We start from the raw sequence: 20,387 nt of genomic DNA, 5'->3' as shown, positions 1-20,387 counted from the left end.
TGGCTTAATTTGTGTACATGATCGAAAAATACATTTGATTAATATAAAGTGAATTTACACGATTTTGCGATGTGCACTTTATGAGCTGGCTGGATGACCTGGCTGTGTGAACTCGAGCCGCTTGAGGGTCAGTCTGATAGGAAATAAGACAGGAAATGAAGCATGTTTATGTGGAATGGAGTTTACGCCACATGTTATGTATTTTTTCATTCATCTCAGAACGTTGAAAGTAAATGGAAGGCTATGTTTTCCAAGCAGAAATCAGACTTGATTAAACTTTCAACAAAGAAGGTAATGACTTTATTGCACCACTTACCCCCTCTTATTGTGTGTTGCTGTGTCTGAGTGCGTGTGTGTGTGTGTGTGTGTGTGTGTGTGTGTGTGCGTGTGTGTGTACATTACCCGATTCAGTCCACACTATTATAATTAGGTAGAGGAGTGTTTAAAATGCTCTTTGACCAAGTACACAGAACACATTGTTCTGGAACGACCTGAAACACCTTGTTTGTAAAATCAATTGTCTCGTCCACATCATGTAACCAAGTCTGGTCCTTTTACTTTTGCCTGACCATGATGAGCTGGTTAGAAGAGATGATTCCTAAATCAAGGAAAAAGTTACTCCTGAAATGGAGTCACCTTAAAACAGTGACCATTTGCTAGTGCCATGGAGATTTAACTGGGATCACCATTCTTGGAGGAAATTCATTAAGTTGTTTTAATTAGTTTAAAAAAAAAAGGTAAAAATAATCACTGATTATGAAAAAAATCAGTTTAACATGTAAACATTAAGATTTGTTAAAACAAAAGGTTTAAGTGGAGGAAAAAGTGATGGAATTAGGAGCCTAAAAGAAAATCACTCCTCTGATTTTTATCAAAGCTTTAATAAGTTAAAACATGTGCTTCACAAGTCATCCATGCATATATATAGTATCTATATCATACTATTGATAATGTGAAAATGAGTAAGTAATAGCGTGTGTATATATATATATATATAGCATTAGTAGATTTTGTTGAGGTGAATGGAGACATGTTATTGTGCGTGGGCTGTGTGTATTGGGAGGGTGTGGGAGAGGTGCTGAGTGGTGATTGTTTTTTAAGTTTGACATCACTGTACATTAAAACGATTTTGAGTTGGACTCCAGGAAGAATAAAGCAGATAAAAATAAACACCAATGTTCTTCATCAATCAGCTATGCAGGATGAAGCATTGTCAGGGACCTTTTTCTCAATTTTTACTATAAACAGTGTAATTGGGCTCATATCTGGACTATTTGCTGGCATATCATTGAGTCAATATGTCTTTCTTTTGTCTTGGCAAAGAAAATTTGTTTGGCACAACAAGGCAGCCAGACCATCAATCTGCTGTCATGATGCTGGACAGCGCAGGCTAAAAGAGAAAAAAAAAGTCTTTCCAGGGGAAAAGTTTGAGTGCTCTTTGCCATGTGGTGAGATGTATTGTGGTCCAAAAAAAAATAATAAATTAGTTCAGCATCACCAAATCTACTTTTGACTGATGGAGTGAGAAAAGTGTGCAAAACTTCAGCTGTACATTTACTGTAGAGGCAATGACTGCCATCACCTCTGGCTCCTTAGAAACCAACATCCACTCCATATAGGATTATATTTGCTCTCGTCTTTTAAGCATCATATTATTCTTCAGACTATGTGCTGTGTTCAAAGTTGCCATGTTAAATACCTGCAGTTCATCAAAACACATTAAACATCATACCCATTCTTTTAGAGACATATAAAAACATTTGTAAAAACTTTAATAATGCAAATATGAGCTTTCTGTTGAATTGTATTCTAAACATTATAAATTACAAAATGACACAATACAATAATGAATTACTCTTAAAAGTAAACATACAATATCTGGCTCTACTCAGAATGAATACCCTGCAAAAGATGTGTTCCACAGAAGGAATCAGGCTACTAAAACTGCCATAAATACTAATTAAAAGATTCAAAGTCTGTCTGTTGCCTAAGGTAAGAAACACAGTGCCACCAAATGGTGCTAATGGTGCAGAGCCACAAGTTAAGCTAAACAGCTAGATTTAGCTCAATAATTTTAGGCTAAAAGTAGACCAGTTGGGGCATATGGGATCTTTCTAGAGGGACCCTTAAAATCCAATGTGTACTGTGAGGGGGGGGGGGGGGGGGGGTTGTTAGTTAAATTTATAGCATTCAAGTATATTAAAAAAAATCAATCAATCAAATGATGAATGATGAATCTCTAAAGGAACATTTCATAGGCTCTGTAAGGGATCCCAAAATTCAATAAAATAGCTACAAAGTTTTGGCAAGAATTGAACTTGTATTCAAAATCACTTGATTATTAATGTAAATTACAGAAATTCAACTAACTATAAATAATCTAGTCTCCTTACAACCTGTAGCGAATCTGGCAGGCAAAGAGTTTTTAAATGTATTTCTCCATGGAAACAACATCTAGAGTTGAGTCAGAAGCCATCCTGAGTTAACTCCACCTCAGCCTGTAACACATTGTGGTGACTCCCGTCAGGACTGAATAGACTGGGTGGGTGGATCGCGCATGCGCATTGAGCTCCATCCCCAATCAGTGCGGCAGGAAAAGCGCAGAGGAGACACCGCGGAGAAAAAGAGGGGGAAGAGAAAACAGTTAGAAAAGAAAAGAGAACATGGGGACAAACAGATTTAGTTTGTCTGTGGCACTATCCTCCGGCGCTGGGCTGTAGCTTTCTGGAGTTGAGTCAGAAGCAGCTGCTCCATTAAGTCAGACAACATGAGGATGAGAATGACAAGGAATGGAGGAAATCTTTAGAAATCCTGCTACTAAACTGCGCCGTGCTGTCGGGTTTAAGGTTACAGCTGAAACATAAGGACATAAAAACTGAGGATGGTGCTCGTGTAACTGAGGGGAGGCCTTCTGCTATCACACTCGTCGTGGTATCAGAGTTTTTTTGTTTTTTTTTTCTGAAAAATTTCCAGAAGAAGGAGGTAATTTTACTGCAGTGAATTCCTCTGGACGGGATGTCATTCTCAGTCGGGAGGAGCTCCTCCGGCTGACTGAGCCTCCAGCACAGCAGCAGCGTAGCGGGTCGCAGACTGAGAGACGATGGGAGATGCGGCAGATGACAGAGGGATGAGACGGACCTTTATCGTCCCCACCATCAAGAGCTTCGACCACTACGACTTCACTAGGGCCAAGATATCATGCAGTCTGACGTGGCTGGTGGCCAAGGCTTTCGGCTCGGGTAAGCAGCTCCTCCTAAACGTTTTTCATTTTGAATGAGAAATGTGGAAAACATTGTTTCAGGTTATTATGAAACGTGTGATAACGTTGCCTGCAGTTGCGTTGGAGCAGCTGGTTGACAAGTGGGAGTATTTTGTAAAAAGTCTCATGTAATCAAGCTTTTCACTGTGGCAAACTCAATAATGCTCTTCACTGGTAAGGTTGTTGTAAAAAGAGAAAAGTTGCATCTTCTGCTTTAGGGGGCAAATTGGTAATCTGAACAAATATAATATAAAACGTTATTTATTTATACAAATAGTCAAAACTGTGTGAGGATTGAATTTATTTACCTCACGACTTCTTTAGTTTCTACCTCATGCGACAATCCCTTACCTGTAGGTCTTTGGTCATGTTCACAACATCCTGTCACAAGGCTATTGGTTTAACCTATAGCCAATTATTCCCTGCTACAGAAGTCAGGTCAAACCTTATGTAACTGACTACAGTTCTTTACTGTTGGGCCGGTCACTAGATGCAAAGACATCTCTTCTTTCTCGTAATTTGAATTTAGGTCTGCATCTCATATAAGTCTGGCTGATTATCTACTTAATGAAATGTCTTAAAATTCAACAAACTACAGTATATTTGACTTTTCTTTCAAGTGGGATTTGATGCAACAAATAAACATTAGTGTAAAAAATCAGACCAATAATGAGCCAGCATTACCAAGTGGCTTTATGCCAACAAGTGGCTTATATTTTTCTGCACTTTCAGTATTTTACTGAGATCCTAATGATATTAAAATTCCAAAAATTCATCAAATGAAGATCATCACTCTTTCTCCAAAGGCCAAAATGACATTTTAAGTATTATTTGCCCAAAACCCCAAAGATTTTGATTTTGTTCTTACCTTTTTAAATGGTTAACTGCTACATTTTCTGGTTTATGTGATGCTCTAAGCAATCCACTGTGACCTCTTGAAAATGTTTATTTTAGTAGGAAACTAAAAAACATTAATCACAACAGGCCAGTAAAAAGTAGGAAATCAGTTCAGAGCTGTTGTTCAGTTTTCTTTTTAAAAATGATGATCATGTTTACATATATGTGCAGCAAGTCTTCCTTTATTTATGACTATATGTATAATTTCTTCAGCTTTGTTAATGAAGGTGTTAAACAGCCACTTCTTCACACAGTACTCTAATCTGTGAGTGTCCTCCACATAGATAGACAAACCTAAAAAGAGCCAGAGATGAAGAGACTGACCTCTGGATCAAGCATATTGATCAGACAATGTGGGCCAAGTAAAGCTGTGCTATTTTTTGACTGCAGAGAGCATGAAATGGGGAACAGATGTGCAATATATAGCAACATGTCATGTAGCTGTTAGCATATTGCTGCCTTGTTTTTGTCCCAGCCCTCCGGTGACACAGTTTCTCCTCCTAGCACCGCCGAGAACTGTGGCCCAATTCATCAGCAGTCCTCAGAGCCTTGTTTGGCCTAGATAGGGTCGATGAGCCGCGGTTTGAATCTGGTGCTGCTCGGATGCAACAGTTTTCCCATCAGCTCAAAGTTTGTGCTGACACTTCAGAGAAATTGATTTCTACATTTTGTAGCGAGCAACATTTTTACATGTTGAACAGTCAAGAAGGAGGATGAAGAGGAGGAAAAGGGCTAAAGAAAAGAAGGAGAATGAGGTGCACAACCCCAAGCAGGACTGATTTGTTTATTTATTTTGTAAGTAGTTCAGTTTAAATGCAGTCACCAGGGATTACATTACAAGGCTGTAAATAAAATCTGATGCTTAAAATGAACTTTGACAAACTCTAAGTGGATCCTTTTAAATTGAAATGGATAGGACAAGATTTTGACTAATGTGACACCAGTTAAGTCAGTCAGTCTCGATAGCACTCAGCCTGTCACTGGCTTGTTAGTCAGTAATCTGAATTATCATTCAAGTGAGTCTTTGCACACCTTGGAGAGACTACCATGATTTTAGGCTGGACTCTGTCATTTAGGAAATACACTGTTAACAGCATCACTGCTGCTGGTCACCAAAAATCAGCTTTTCATTCAGCAGATGTCTTCAGATGGCAAAATGTTACTAGAAATTCTTCATGTCTAAACATTTCCATCTCTCTGCTTTTCTCTTTTGGGTCAGCTTAATGACCTTATGTAGAGCCAGTGTTGTTTTGGCTGCAGTAGTCGGCTGTTTTGAATGGAAAACCTGAAAATCCATAAAACAATGTCTGCTGAGAATAGCAAGTCATAGTGGTGAGATTGGTAGAGCAAAAAAAACATACAACCCTGTTACCAAAACGGATGTGAAGTATTTTAAATGTGTGTTAAGATATGCAAGAATGGATGCAAATAATATATAAGAAAAACATGCTTATTTATCAGCAATAAATCTTTAAAAAATGCTAATAGAAAGGTATTGCTATGTTGTTTCAACTCCTGTGGAAGGGTTCAGCTAAAGACACCCATAGGTTTCCCTCTCACAACAGAACCATGTGACGTGCAGAATATGGTTTGGTATTGTCTTGCTGAAATAAGCAAAATCTACCCTAAAAAAGACATTTGTTGCTCCAAACCAGAAATACTGTTCGACATTAATGGGGTCTTTACAGATGTGTTAGATTGTTATTCCACGGGCACTAATATAGTTCATACCATCATGGGTGCTGGCCTTTTATCTGCAGTGTATGCTGGAAACAAGCCAGATAGTTCAGTTCTGTTTTTGCCTGCAGGTTACGCGGTGAATTGTCATGAGATTTGTGAGATCACAACCACTAGAGACTTCATTAATCTAGGCTGCAAGCTGTCTCTTTGTGACCAATACACAAATGTTTGGGCTGGTTTTTTTATGGGTAAACACTCAGCTTTGGTGGCTCCCATACGTGTTGCTTTTGTGTGGTTTCATTTGGTTCATCTGACCGGTTAAAGATTGGTTGAAGGTTCCTCACTGTTTTGTAGACACATGTGTCATCAAAACACCTGTTTATTTTAAGTGTTTGTACATTTTTAAGCCATTTCCAAAAAAATATAATGTTTCTCAAAACTGTTTTTGTATGTGTTTTTTGTGATGGCAGCAATGACGATGATGAACTGTGTTCACTGACAGTGGTTTTCACAAGTGTTTCTAAGCTGGTTCAGTGAATTCAAATCCAGAATCATGTTTGTTTTTAGTGCATTGCAGCCTGAAGATCACAGTCATTCATTACTAGTTTTCAGGCCCATCACCTGTGTGGAGATTATTTGAGCCTTTTACAGTAATTCCATCTGGTTCGCCTGAAGCAGCCTGAGACCTATGTTTGTAGGTGGACCAGAGTCTGAATGAAAGTTTGTGCATTCATTCCCCAAACGAAGCAGCCTTTCTGATAAAACCAACTAGGATTTGAATCAGAGAGTCTGGAGTAAATGCTAGTGGAACTGTTTGTTGATAAGTCGTCAGTGTTCACAACTAGTTTCTGATGCACTTACAGAGCCAAAACATCCTGTAATGACACACAAACAATGATCTGTATCAAGATTCAGATGCAGGATATGTGCTAAAGCTAACTAGAAATTACATTTCTTGCAGAACTTTAGAAACCGGTATATGGTCACCTTCCATCAGAGATTTTTTTTTTTATACAAGCCAGCAGAGATAAGCCTCGTCGACCATTAGCTTGCATTTGCTGAGTTGTGTTCCCAGGAGTAGTCTTCTCCATGCCTGAACTTCCTGTGGCAGCTACTTCCTGTCTGTTTCCTCTTTGATGGCCAACACAAAGGAGAGTTTTTTTTTTTTTTTTTTTTACTTGACAAAGCAGATTTTCATGAACTTTTCAAAAGCATACACATTGTGTTCGGGTGGTCTGCTTTAGTTGGATGGTTTTGAAGTAATTTTTATTAAACTTATTAAACTGAATCATCCTAATTTACTTTAACTTTAACTCAACACTTCAGTCAAAAGTATTGTTATCATCTTACACCAAAGTCAAATTTGCATAGTATTGCATAGTTTTATTAATCAGCTTTACAGTCCAGACAAACACTGGATCAATTTAAAGGTTGGGATTTGATGCAGGAAGTCTTGTTGTGAAGTGGTTTAAAATCTGCCTGTTGCTTTAAATATCTCTTTTTATCAGCCAGTGTGGTTGCGTGGAGACGCTGCTTTAACCACAGCCACTGGAAAACTGCTGAGGTTTGATCACAAGCTTTAAGGATGAGTTTTTTTTCTGAACTGAGCATTACATATTTGATTCACGAGGTTGTTTCGTTAATCTATTTGTCTGTAATGTTGCGAGCTGCTCCTGTAAGTTGGATTCCTTTAGTGTCTTTTGTTTTCCTCAGTGATTCAGAGGCAGGGAGAGAGGAAATGACCCCACACACCAGGAATACACACTTATACAGGAGCGCAAGTGTGTCAGCACACACACACACATAGACATTCTTCAGGTTACACTCATAGGATAGAAATGCCTGCATATAGTTTATCATATGTGACTACTTGTTGAGACTTTAAGCCCCAACATTTAGTTAAGAACAACATAGCATCATGCTTTGTGTAGCTATGTGAGTGTGTGTTTTTATTACCTCTATTGTGGGGATTTCTTTAACCCCCATTTTGGGAATGAAAAACAGGTCATCATGATTTAAACAACTTGAATTTGGAGTTATGTTTTGGCAAGTTTTAGTCATAGTCTCTTTGAAATCAGTCTAAACAAGTCAAATGTCCTCTGAAGTCATGGAAACACAACACTGTGACAGTGTTTCTGTTCAGCTTTTTTCTTCAAATCAGATTTACTGGATGAGGTAACGGGATTAGAAGATGCTCCATGCTTGTAACATATGCCTCCTCTTGCACACATGTAATCTACAATATACCTGATGTACATATACTAACAGACTGTTCTGTGTGAATTCACAATCATTTGCCCCCTGGTTTGACTTTACATCTTTTTCTTTTGGAAAAGAGGCTTTAAAGTGAAAATATTCTGAAAGACTTTGTATAGTGTGTACTTTCAGGGTGTTGTGATAGAACTTAGTAGTTGACAATTGTGATATACAAAGACTGAAATTGTAATATTTTGATATTTTGCATGTTGGATAAGAATAGTGAAAGCAAAGTTATTATCACTTTTAATGTCTTCTTCTCTCTATTCAGATGAGATACCAGAGGAGCTGGCTGAACCTTTCTACAGGGACCAGTACAACCAGGAGCACCTGAAGCCCCCAGTTGCCTGCCTGCTTCAGTCTGCAGAGCTCTACTGCCGTGCAGGAAGCCTGATCCTCCGCAGCGATGCTGTCAAACCTCTGCTGGGACACAACGCTGTCATTCAGGCCCTGGCCCAAAAAGGCCTGTATGTCACCGACCAGGACAGACTGGTCACAGAGCGAGATCTGACCAGTACACCCATACACATGGTGAGTGGGGATAAGTGAAGAAATAGCTGGAAGTATCGTCAGTTTTTTTGTATCTATGAGCTCTTTAAATCTTAATCTAAGCATACAGTTTTTTTTCCCCTTTGCTGAGATTTTTCTTTTTACATTTAAAATACACATGCAGTTTTAAACATGGAGATATTCTGAGTGAAACATGAGGGCTTTATCTAGATCTCAGGCTGATATAGAGCACAAAGGTGTTGATTATAAAATGTTAATAACAAGTAACAATCTGTGAATGTTCCCAAGAAGAAATCCATGTCCCAAGCAAGTAATGTGCTCCAGCTGAAGTGGATAATATGATAGTTAAGTTTGTGTGCTCATACTGTTACGTTGTCCTCTAAGACGTGTCCTGTAGAGAGAAAAACAACCTCTAATGATGGGTCTGCTTCAGCCGACCATTACTCACCGTTAAGTCTCTGCATTATCCAGCAGCACGGGGCAAACATGTCTCAGCTCACATCATGAAGAGATATTGTGGGTACAGTCAAAAGTAAGGCATCAAAACTACAACCTTAGACAAAAAAGCTTGGTGAGTAAAAAAAAATGTAATAAAGCAGTGATTTTTACATTTACTTTAACATTAATGTAATTGCAGACAGCACAAACCGGAGCATTTTCTTCTTAATTTGTTTGATATTTTTGCATTTAAGGTCTGCAGTACATTCCTATTAACAACAAAAAAAACTGAGGCAGGGAAACTTTATGGCTAGTAATAAGATAAATAAAAATTAAAAGACTTGAGACTGTAGAATTTTCAGTCCATAAAGGGCAAGGGCACAATCCTTAGCTGGACCCCTGTGATCCCTGATCCATCAGACAGCACTTCATCAGGAAGCTTCATCCTTCAAATAAATACATGGACAAGGGATTACTGTGAGAAATCATTTTGAAACACCAGAATACAGAGTTACAGCCCCACTTAAAACTTTAGAGGGCAAAAAAAAAATTAAGCTTTATGCAAACCTGACTCCTCTGGGCTCAGAGGCATTTTGGATGGACCATCACACAGTGGAAATGTGTGCTGTGGTCAGACCAGTCACTGTTACAGATCTTTTCTGGAGGACAAGGACACTGTCTGTTCCAGATCAAATATGACAAGGACCGTCCAGGAGCAAATAAAGAAGCTAGGTTTTACAATAGATGAGTTTGTATCATCCCCCTTTGCAATGCTCATTTACAAATCTGTGTTGGAAACATAAATACATCATTTCTCCCTGATAGAGAATGTGTATAATTATATATATATATATATATATAAAAAAACACACCAAAAAGCATACTGTACAGTAAGACCAAGATTTACATTATTGTGCTTATTATTTCTCAATTTACAGTAAGATGGTCAAAAAATTGGCTGGAAAAATGCTGATCATTGATTATGTTTTAACACAAACACAAGCAACAAAAACTCACATTTTAGAAGGAAAAACTGTGTGAAAAGGGCAGGAATGGGTTATTTATGGTGTTTTCATTATTAAAGGGGGGTGAGTCTGAGGCAGCAGATGCAGACATGCTGCAGATCGGGCACCTCTGCTTACGCCAAAAGGTGTCTGCATTGCAGTACACACACACAAACACACACACACATAACCTGACTGCCCTCACTCCGTTTCCATATTTCTTTCCTTCATTCTGTTTATTTTTCTATATCTGTTGTCTTTTTTCTGTGTCTAGATCTTTTGTTTTTTCTCTGTGGATTGAATGGGACTAGAACATATCCCCTGAATGTTAATGCGTTAAACATATTTCACCAAGCCAGCATTTTGCTTCGTGGCTTTTTTCGTGTAGTCTCTGTTCTTTTTGCAGTTGCAGGGAATGATTTAAAAGTAACAAGTCAGTGACATTTTTATTTTTATCTCCATGTTCGATTGTGCTCATTGCATTGTTTATTGATTGAGAAAGTCATGAGCGCGGAAGTAATGGGCAGTGATTTGTCCTTTCACACATATAAATGTGCATGTGGTGTGTAGTGTGTCTGCACATCTTTTGCTTTGTTTCTGTGTATCGGAGTGTGTTTCCAGAGACTTATCGACAGCTTTAATGACTCTGTTAAGTAGACAAATGATGCCACTGCCCATCGACTCTTAATTCAATGATCTTCCTTTGTGTAACTCTAAGACAGGCTTTTTTCTCATCTGTCCGTCCTTGTTGTCACTCTGTGCTGTTGTGAATTCATTACATTGGTTCTGTAAAGTAGATCAACTGTGTGTTTTTGTGGAGTCAGCAGGATTGTTTCAGTCACACTGAAGTTGAGGCTTTTCTTTTCGGGTTATGGTATATCTGCAGAGAAAATGATGACTTCATGGTTTTCCAAATACTGTGCTACAGAGGAATAACTCATGGCAGGGAGGAGGAGAAGGAGGAGTGTGGCAGTTTGTCAGAGGGTGAATGAATGTAGACAGAGAGAGGAGGGAAAAAGGGGGAATGGCGTTTTAGGGGGCTGCCATTTGGCTGCAGACCAGGAGGAAGCAGGAAAGTGGAGCAAGAAAAGAGAGTAAAGGGAAAGTAGAGACAAATGGAAATAGGAAATGGAGAAGAGTTGTGGAAAGACTGGAAGGAAAGATGTAAAAGGAAAGGAAGGAGCCTTTTTGGCGTTGTGAGGGCATGCATGTGCCAAAGAATGAGTGGAAAAGGCCCACTGTTAATATGGCCATCTGGAAAGAGGAGGGGAATAAGGGAAGAAACGGAGACATGGGGGGAGAAGGGAAGGCTGCAGGAGAGGAGAGGAGAAAGACGTGATGTGCACTACTGCAGCAATGTAGAGGGTGGGGTCTTACAGCGAGTTAGGGCTCGTCTGGTGCACAAATGACGCCCCCATTACACCTAGCCCTCTAAAAACACAGCTCTTTATAGAGCTGTCAGACCTCCAGCAGTGTGCAGAAGACCTAAACATCCTTTTGGTTTTTTTTTTTATTTCTCTTTTGACTGTTCTGTGCCTCACTCGTGTTGCTTTGCTCTCTTCGTGTTAAAACGCTGAGATGAGAGACTGACAGATGAGATGGAGCTGAAATGGTAATTGAATGTGTGCAGAGGGGCATATGCCATCATCTAAAAGCTATCTTACAAATGATAGTGAAACATTTAGAGGATGTCATGGTTGTTTGTATGAAAGGTGCCAGTAGATTGTTTTGACACCATACTTTTACATTATTTCAGGCACATTAGGGCATATCAGCAATAACAAAACAAATGTCAGTTCACATTTCATCAGAGCAGGACAAGTAATTGTCAAGTTCTGCAGCAGGAACTCTTGTATGGACCATTTTGAGTGTGCACCTGCGTCAAAACAGACACTTGTGACGTTTTGTGGGGAATGCGGCTACTTTGTGTTTGCTCAGCTGCATTGTGCTTTCTTATAGATGCCTTGATCAAGAGCGAACTCACACACACCCTTTCAGCCATGCAACAGTAGTGAATAAATACTGATTCTCCTATTAGATGGTGTGCATGTGTGCTGACGCTCTCTACCACTCTTTATGATCTGTGTCTGCCATTTCCATAGCCTTATAAGGCATGTCTGTCACAGAGAGTGCTTTTTGCTCGCCTCTGTCCACAATCATACACATCCACACACCCCAAAGGTCTTTGTGGAGGCATAATAGACAGCAAATGGCTTTTATATTCGTGCGACAGTCAACAGTGGTGTCGTTTCTTTTACAGTGTGTAGAGAAGTAAGCGGTGACTCCAGATCGTGTCTCTTTTCTTGATCTATTGAACTCTTACCCACTTAGTTTTTTTTTTAACCTTGTCCTGTCCAGTACCATAGCAAGCAGAATGATGGTCTTCGCAAAAGTATTGTGAGGTAACTCAAAATAAAAAAAAATTCCCCATGTCCCCTAGGGGGCTACAAAGGCCAACAATAATCTCAGGTGTGAGAAAACCTTTTGGGTGGGGTTGAAATATTTCCAACTTTTAAAAATGAAGCAGACCAAAGTAATTTTAGTAATATTTAGATATTATGACTAATACACAGGCTCTGTCTAAATGATGAATGTATAACCTCTGAGACACAAATGACATCACAGAGAAGAAGAGGCTTAGCCTCTATGACACATCATTTACATTATTATTATAGCTCCAATGAACAAGCTGTACAAATATTCATACTCCATGAAGTTGCCATCAAGAGGCAGATTAGCTTTTTTTTGTTCTGGCTAAAGCTAATTAGCTGTAAAATTTTACTTTTTGCTACCTCTTTCAACTAATTAGCTAATTATCTGTAGCCAATTTATCCATGGCTGCAGATAATATATATACATATATATATATATATATATATATATATATATATATATATACATAGGTGGATTTTTCAGCTATGTGGGTGACTGTTTGGTACTTGTGTGTGCACCTTCCTTAGCCAGGTAAGCTGGAATAGTGCAGAGCTAACTAAAGAAGTCAGGGCTGTTGTTGCTAGCTTTATAGTGCTTATCAACACTTCTCTCTCAGCTCAAACTTTAATATTGTACATTTTTTTCTTTGCCCATAAACCCTTAGTTGGGATAGATGTCTGCTGTTTTTGTTTATCTCTTTAACATTTATAAGAAAAAAGATGCCACCGTTTTCACCAAACAAAGTGAAGACTACTTTCCCTTCACTAAAGGGGAGAAAGTGTTTATTTTTAGCTATACAGAGCTACAACTAGGCATTTTTTTCTTCTGTAAACACTTGTTGGAATTAATTAGAATCCCAAACAAAAAGCATTTAATTCAAGTGCTTTGTCACTATCTTTTAAGTCTGCATGTTTTTCCTACCCAGAGAGCTGAAGACACGCATTCAAGTGCTCGTGCCTGCACACATCTTCACAAGCTTCCTATCGATATTAAAGATTTTGGAGTTTTATATAAATGAGATTAGAAGAGCTTACATCACAAGAAGAGTTCAGTGGGTTTTCATGAAAATCATGTTTTCTGGATCTCCAGCTTCAATATAAGCTGCTTGGCCTGCCTCCTCTTCTTTCAATCAGTCAGCTGTCCTGCACCCAGCTGCTCCTTTGGGGAAGAATGCATACAATGTGCAATATCTGACAATATCCTGAGGAACTCAAAACAGTCTCTTCATACTGTTTTATAAACAGTTCAATATCACGTTCAAGTTCCAAATCAAACTATTTTGTTTACCCATTTAATGCACTACAGCTGTGGCATTCAGTAATTGTACAAAGAGCATTTTTACACAAACCAGTAAACAGATTTTAAAGCTTTCATGTTTATTATATTTTTAGTGCATCTAGAACTGATAAGCTGCTTGAGTCAAAAACTGTAATAATTTATCAATTCTTTTTTTATCTCAAACATTCTTTTCTTCCAGCTTCTGATGCTTTCATCATAATTCCTTTTAATAGAATGATGACAAAGACAGTGATGAAATGTTTTATATGTTGAATTTAAACATATGGTTTTCATTACTGACAGTTTATTAAAGCATCTTAGCTCTCTTTTCCATGAGAAATTTTTTTCCAGCAATTCTCTTCCATCTGCACAGTCTGTTTAGACTGGCAGTATATGAGGTGGCGGTACTGAGCAGCAGCAGTTCAGAGTCAAAGCACTGGACCAGTAGTTTGTTTCTTAGGGAAAGACTTGGTCACTCTTGCTGTTAGATTGGGGCTCTGTGGTTATGATGTTTATACAGTTATGTTTGACCCTCAGGCAGATGCCTGGGTAAGCAACACCCTAATTCACTTCAGTGTTTTTGAGTGGACCTGTAGTGTGACAGGAAAGGGAAGGGGAGGCCTGTTGGTTTGACCGGGCTGGAACAGGATTAAAAAGGCCAGGAGAATGTCAAGCTTTGTGTAGGTGTTGATTGCTGGTAAAAACCACTCATGAAAAGTGAGTGACTCAATATCAGGAAAAGTTGGCATTATGACAGGAATTCTACGATATTTAGCGACTTTGAATAGTCTCCGGTGTCGTGTAGTTAGAAGGGTTGAAGAAATGTTGATGAGAAAGAAAGATAAACTCTGGGGTATCACATGTAGTTGACAGTGGCTTGAAAATGAGGCCCACTGACAGTTCATGTGACAAACAAAGACATCTTTTGTTAGAGCTTTAATTATCAGTTCCATGGAAAACAAGAAAAAAGTCAAAGAAATCTGCAGTTTTGGTCAAATTCATGTTCCTGATTGGTTGTTGCTGCTGTGTGTCTGTACAGAGTTCCCATCTGGCACTCATTGATACCCTGATGATGGCGTACACTGTGGAGATGGTGAGTGTGGAGAGGGTGATGTCCTGCATCAACAGGTACTCATCTGCTGAACCCTTACACGGGGATGGACTTGTCCAAGAGCTGCCATATGACACAGAGGATGCAATCACCACCTGGATTAACAAGGTACACACAAGGGTACATTCATGTGCACATAACAACTGGACCAATCTTTGAGCCTTTTAGACGCATGGTCCTTTTTTAACTTTAGGTTTCTTAGATATGTTAAGTTCAGAAGATTGTGCTGATTCTAAGTTAATTTGTGTGTTTACAAGAGAACCAGATGAAAATCTGGCAAAGACTGTGTGCAATAACATCAGAGAGATTAGCAACAGACAACTGACTCAACTTAAACTCCTCTGGTCTGCTAAAGCAGGATATAGAGAGAAGTCAGACCTTGAGCTTTAATCTTAAACGGGCCATTGGTTAATCTTTTAAAGATTATTTAGTTACTTTGGGTTGTTTTAACTGTCTATGAGGAGATGCCTATTGAGATATATGAAGTTGAACTAGGTGTCCTAAATTTAATTAATTATATTTTTCATATAAGTCTCAGTAAGGCAGAACTTAAATGTGCAGGATTCACTGACAAACACATGCACATTAAAAACATGTCGGGCTATTTCTCTTTTGCTGCACTAAGACAAACTAGCAGACAAAGAGTAGGACTGTCTGATGTGACTAAGGCCAAAAGAGCCACTGCATCTTTCTTCTTTCATTAGACTTGAGTAAGAAATCATGTTAAGCATGGTGTTTAATTAACAGTGATGTTAAGAATCAGTAGGGAATCTTAGCTGATGAGTAGCTGTGGTGGTGAAAAGTTTTTTGGGGGCAGGTTCACGTTTCTTTTTTGTTCAGCACAGACTCACTATTCAGCTTCAGTGTGCCCCAAATGCTTGTGTGAAATCTGAGCTTTCTCTCTTTCTCCCTGTCATCTTACTGTCCTCTTCTCTGTTTTTCTTTCCATCAAGGTGACTGAACACCTGAGGGACATCCTTGTGGAGGAGCAGAAATTAAGAGAGGCTTCCCTCCAAGAGTCAAACGCCACAACACATAAAGTAAAAACACACATGCTGCACTCTCAAAACAAACTGTCATCAGTTGGTAGTGCTTCAATATCTTCAGGAAGAGGCTCATTTGCCTTCTTGCAGAGAGTTGACATTAATGGGTTTAAACACTTAACCAAAGGCATGTCTGTGTCCATATGAGGCACATGCAGACACACAACCCAGTGCACAGAGCTCTGTAAATCAGGGGAACAGATGAGCTCAGTGTCAGACCAGCTGCAGAGAAATTTTGGCAAGAGCTGCCACACTGCTGTCTGGAGGAGACAAAGAAATGTGCAGGGCAGAGGAGGCGAGAGAGAGGGTAAATGTGTCAGGGGAGAGAAGTGAGGAGGAGTTATTGGAGATGTGGGAAAGGGAGAAGTGGACAGAGAGGGACACTCAGAAGCTTTGGCAGCTATGGCAAAAGACAGTGGCAGGCAAGCCTCCTGCAGGCTTCAGAGTTATGTAATGTTCCTGTGACACGAGTCAGTCTACTGGCACAAACATGCTGCAGTCAGCTGGCATCCTCTTCTGCTTACTTAACTTTAAAGCTGCAACGTAGGCCTCAGTCAGAGTCAATAAACTGTAAAGAGAAGGTGAAGGTTGAAATATGGAATTCTAACTCACTGCAAGTAAACACACAGGCTACAATAAGGTTCAGTTGTGACACATGGATGGATTTAAATGTACTTCCTGCTTCTTGGAGCCACAAAAGGGAAATATGTTTTCCAAAACTGCTCACTTATGCTGCTCATACTCCTTTCCTCATAGTTATTTACATGTATGTATAAAAATACTCAAGAGTTTTAAAAGTTGTGGCTGCAAGGAATCATGGGATGAGCTCTGTTATTGGATAAAGGATGATCCATTTTCCACTGTCAAATGAGAAAGTAAAGGAAACATTAAACCCATGTTCATTAACATGTAGAGAATTTGAGCGGCTCTCATCATGGATGCTATGTGCAATTTACTACAGTCTTATACTCTATAAAAACCGAAACTGTGTCCTGATGACTGCATTAAAGAGCAAGCAAACAAAAATAATAATTAAAATACCTCTAAGGTCTGTAGCATCCATCCTCTGGGCACCATTTATGGCTAAATTACTAGCAAACCAGCTTATAGGCATATTTCAGTCTGGATCACAGTAATGAGCTGATGATATCTATGCTGATGTACTGACAGTTTTTTTTTAACTCAGTAGCAAAAACTTTACTACAAATAACTTCAGATATGTTAATATATGTTTTTCTTCTAACAATCCAAGATTTGTTTCAATGTTTCAGTTAAAATCACAAATGTGAACCTCATGATGGGTAGAAGAGTAATCAGATCAGTCATCAAGATTCCTGCTATAGATGATATGAATAATCTCTGTACTTACCGACATGTGCATTTCCATCCATAAAGATACAATGAGAGATACACCATAGCTTAATGCATGGTGTCACAGATTAAAGTGTTTATATTAGTTTGCAAAATGGCAGCTTAGGCCATAGATAGTGTGTCTCTGTTCTCTTACTTTAAAAGCAGCAGCATGTCCTGGGAGGCTGAAGAGAGCTTTATCTGCTATGGGAGCTTCTTTGCAAACTGTATAATTTATTTATGTATTTATTAAAAATAGGGACAGTACACATTAATGAACACTGATGTGTAAATGTGTCAGGTTTTAGCCATTGGCTAATTTCCATCTGTTTTGCCTTGGCAGGTAGATTTAATTTACAACTAGAAGCACTCAGAGAGCACAGACTTCTGCCACGCGATTAAAATTCTTTTATCTTTTCTTTGCCAATTATTATGGGCGTTATTTTTTTAAATTAGATGCTTAAATAGCAAATTTATCCCTAACTTCCCATGAGCAGGTGCAAACCTATGTCACAACCTGGTGGGCACGTTTTAAGTTTTCTACATCGGTTTATGGTGAAATGGATGAAAATTATCCGTAATGTCATTCAGTTATATTGATACCCTCAGTGTCAATGAAAGAAATGAGGCAAAGCTAGTGGCAGTAGGACTGAACGAATGGCCTTATGTCTGTTCGCAGTCACATTGTGAAGGAGCTGCTACCAAGAAACATTGAGAACTTCACAAAAACCACTATCAGGTGTTTGTTATTGTTACTGTAACCAGCCATTTCATGGTATTTTTTCTGCATCTATACAAAAGCAACCGCAAGTTTTAAACAGTAATATCATATTAAAAGTTTTGATCACTAGTCACAAAATGATCTGATCAAATTGTTGAATATTTTGAAGGACGCTAGTGTGTACCATCAGCATTGTTACGCCTGATAGCCGTTAGCCAGTTATCACATCTTTCAGTCTTTTTGGTGGTTCAAAAAACAATCTCTTGTTGTCTGTGTAACAACTATGTTCATGGCAGCCAACTACAACACAAATATTTGGCATAATTAAAGAAAACTCTATGAAAATCAAAGAAAAATCTGTGATGATCAATAGTAAAAATCCACTGGTGTTACACTTTAGCAACCTTTTGTTTTCACCAGTGAAAGACCCAGATGTGACAAAATTTACCAATGTTTCTGGATGTTAATGCCTGCCCTGCGCCTGTAAGGAATCCTTTAAAAAAAACTACTGGATCCAGGCGGTTATCCAGATCACCCCCAAAATCTAATAACTTGTTCCTTATTCCATTTCAAAGATTACCTGAGAATTTCATGAAAATCTGTCCACAACTTTTTAAATTTATTTAACAGAGAGACAGACAGACAGACCAATGCCCCCAAAAACACCCTCTGCCTTGGTGGAAATTGAATTCAGGTCCTTTATTATCCCTCGAGGGGAAACTTGGTTTGCAGTGTAGTACAACATACAAGGGACAAAGGCAACGATAATCTTAAAATAACACAAAATAAATACATAAAATTACATAATGTAAATTTGATCCCCATTGTTGCACAGTCCCCATTATAAGATGCATTATACCAGTCAATAAAATAAGTAATAAAAGTTCTAACATCTAAATTATTATGTCTAATGCTCACTGTTTGCTGTTGTTAGTAAAATCACTACCTTACTGTAAGCTAATCATACATGAGTGTGTGACCTCCACCATAGTGACATGCTTTGTAAAAGCCGAGGACAGTTCTTAAAGGAATGTGGAAGCTTGGTGTCAGTCAGCTGCTTTTCTATTCCATCCTTCATCACACAACTCCTTCTCTGCAGTGTCAACCTTAACAGTACTTTATTCACTGTTTAGGACGTAGTGAGAGGAGATCATTTCACAAGTCCACGCACACACACACACATATATGTATCTGCAACATTCACTCACAAAAAACACTGAGCACAAGATCCTTCTTAGTTAGTCCCATCTATTCTGGGACAGTGTGTAAAGTGTTCAACTGTGGTCATATGACTAGGCACACACTCATTTCTGTGTATGGATACTGAGAATGTTTGTGCTTAACATGCTCTAGGTGCTTACGCTACAACTGAGTGAAAAGTTTAAAAGAGAAAAGCATGTGTTGGATCACAATATCAGAATCAGGAGCTTCTGCAGTTAAAGGAAATCTGTTTATGTTGTAACTAAATCAAATGGGTTAAATGCCGTTTTTCAGTCCTGCAACAGATTTTTGTCAAATTAGGTGGAATGTGTTCCAAAATACATTGATTTTGGACTCTAAAGACGATAGCAGAGTGTACTGATGTTTAACTATGTGTATTTATAGACCATGGAGGATTAAAAATTGCTGATATTGATTATCCCAAGACATATAACCTTCACTTTATCATTTAATATTCTTATCAGCCTCTGTATATTGTATTTAGAACCATTTAGCAAATGCTAACAAGCTAACTATACTACACTGAAAAAGAAATGTGTGACTTTTTTTATGTTTCTTTTCATGTGTTTTACAAATTTGGATTATTTCATCTTTGTGTTGAATCTTATAGGTAGTATATCCAAAGATGTGACTTAAGTTAACCAATGAATGTGAACTTCCTTCACACTGCAGTGTTTGACCAGTGTTAAACCAATCCCAGCAGGTGTTTTTTGTTTATTTGTTGTTTTATTTTGTGTTTTTTTTTTCTTTTTAGGAGGGGAGTCCATATGAAATGTCCAGTATGAAAGGGCAAAAGCAATTCATGATATTTACTATGTATTTTGAGGTTGTATGTGTGTGGGTAATAAGACATTTTAAGGATCATATAGCCTTAGCTGAGGTGTAACTTCCAGATGTTTGGAGTGGTTTTGTCCACCAGTCCTTGACAACATAGCACGTTTTCTAAGTTGTTGGCCTAATACCTATCCCACTCTCTCCTCTTGTCCAATCATGATCCACCATCAAGTCTCCTAGCAAATGGTACTGGAGATTGGTACCTGTAAGTTAATCCATTCTGAAAAACACCTACCCCACCAACAACCCTGTCCTTCTGAATCCCAACCGTTACATTCTTTCCCTAAGTTGTCTTGAAAATCACTGCATGTGGCCCCAAGACCCTATAATTGTCCCCCACCCTTCCAACCAG

The 20,387-nt window shown here is 38.6% G+C and overlaps 1 protein-coding gene across 2 annotated transcripts in view; it reads left to right on the top strand.

Annotated features, from left to right (window-relative positions):
* The first annotated feature begins 2,595 nt into the window (after positions 1-2,595).
* Positions 2,596-20,387, top strand: part of camsap2b (calmodulin regulated spectrin-associated protein family, member 2b) — a 33,102-nt gene continuing 15,310 nt past the window's right edge. For both annotated transcript variants that reach the window (XM_041991591.1, XM_041991590.1), the window contains exons 1-4: positions 2,596-3,239; positions 8,364-8,623; positions 14,795-14,974; positions 15,820-15,906. In XM_041991591.1, coding sequence (XP_041847525.1) covers positions 3,101-3,239; positions 8,364-8,623; positions 14,795-14,974; positions 15,820-15,906 — 666 coding nt within the window. In that variant the 5' untranslated portion in view covers positions 2,596-3,100. The remainder of the gene's footprint in view (positions 3,240-8,363; positions 8,624-14,794; positions 14,975-15,819; positions 15,907-20,387) is intronic.

This window comes from Melanotaenia boesemani, chromosome 8 (assembly GCF_017639745.1).
Source record: "Melanotaenia boesemani isolate fMelBoe1 chromosome 8, fMelBoe1.pri, whole genome shotgun sequence".
Classification (NCBI taxonomy): Eukaryota; Metazoa; Chordata; class Actinopteri; order Atheriniformes; family Melanotaeniidae; genus Melanotaenia; species Melanotaenia boesemani.
This window is presented reverse-complemented; position numbering and strand designations above follow the sequence as displayed.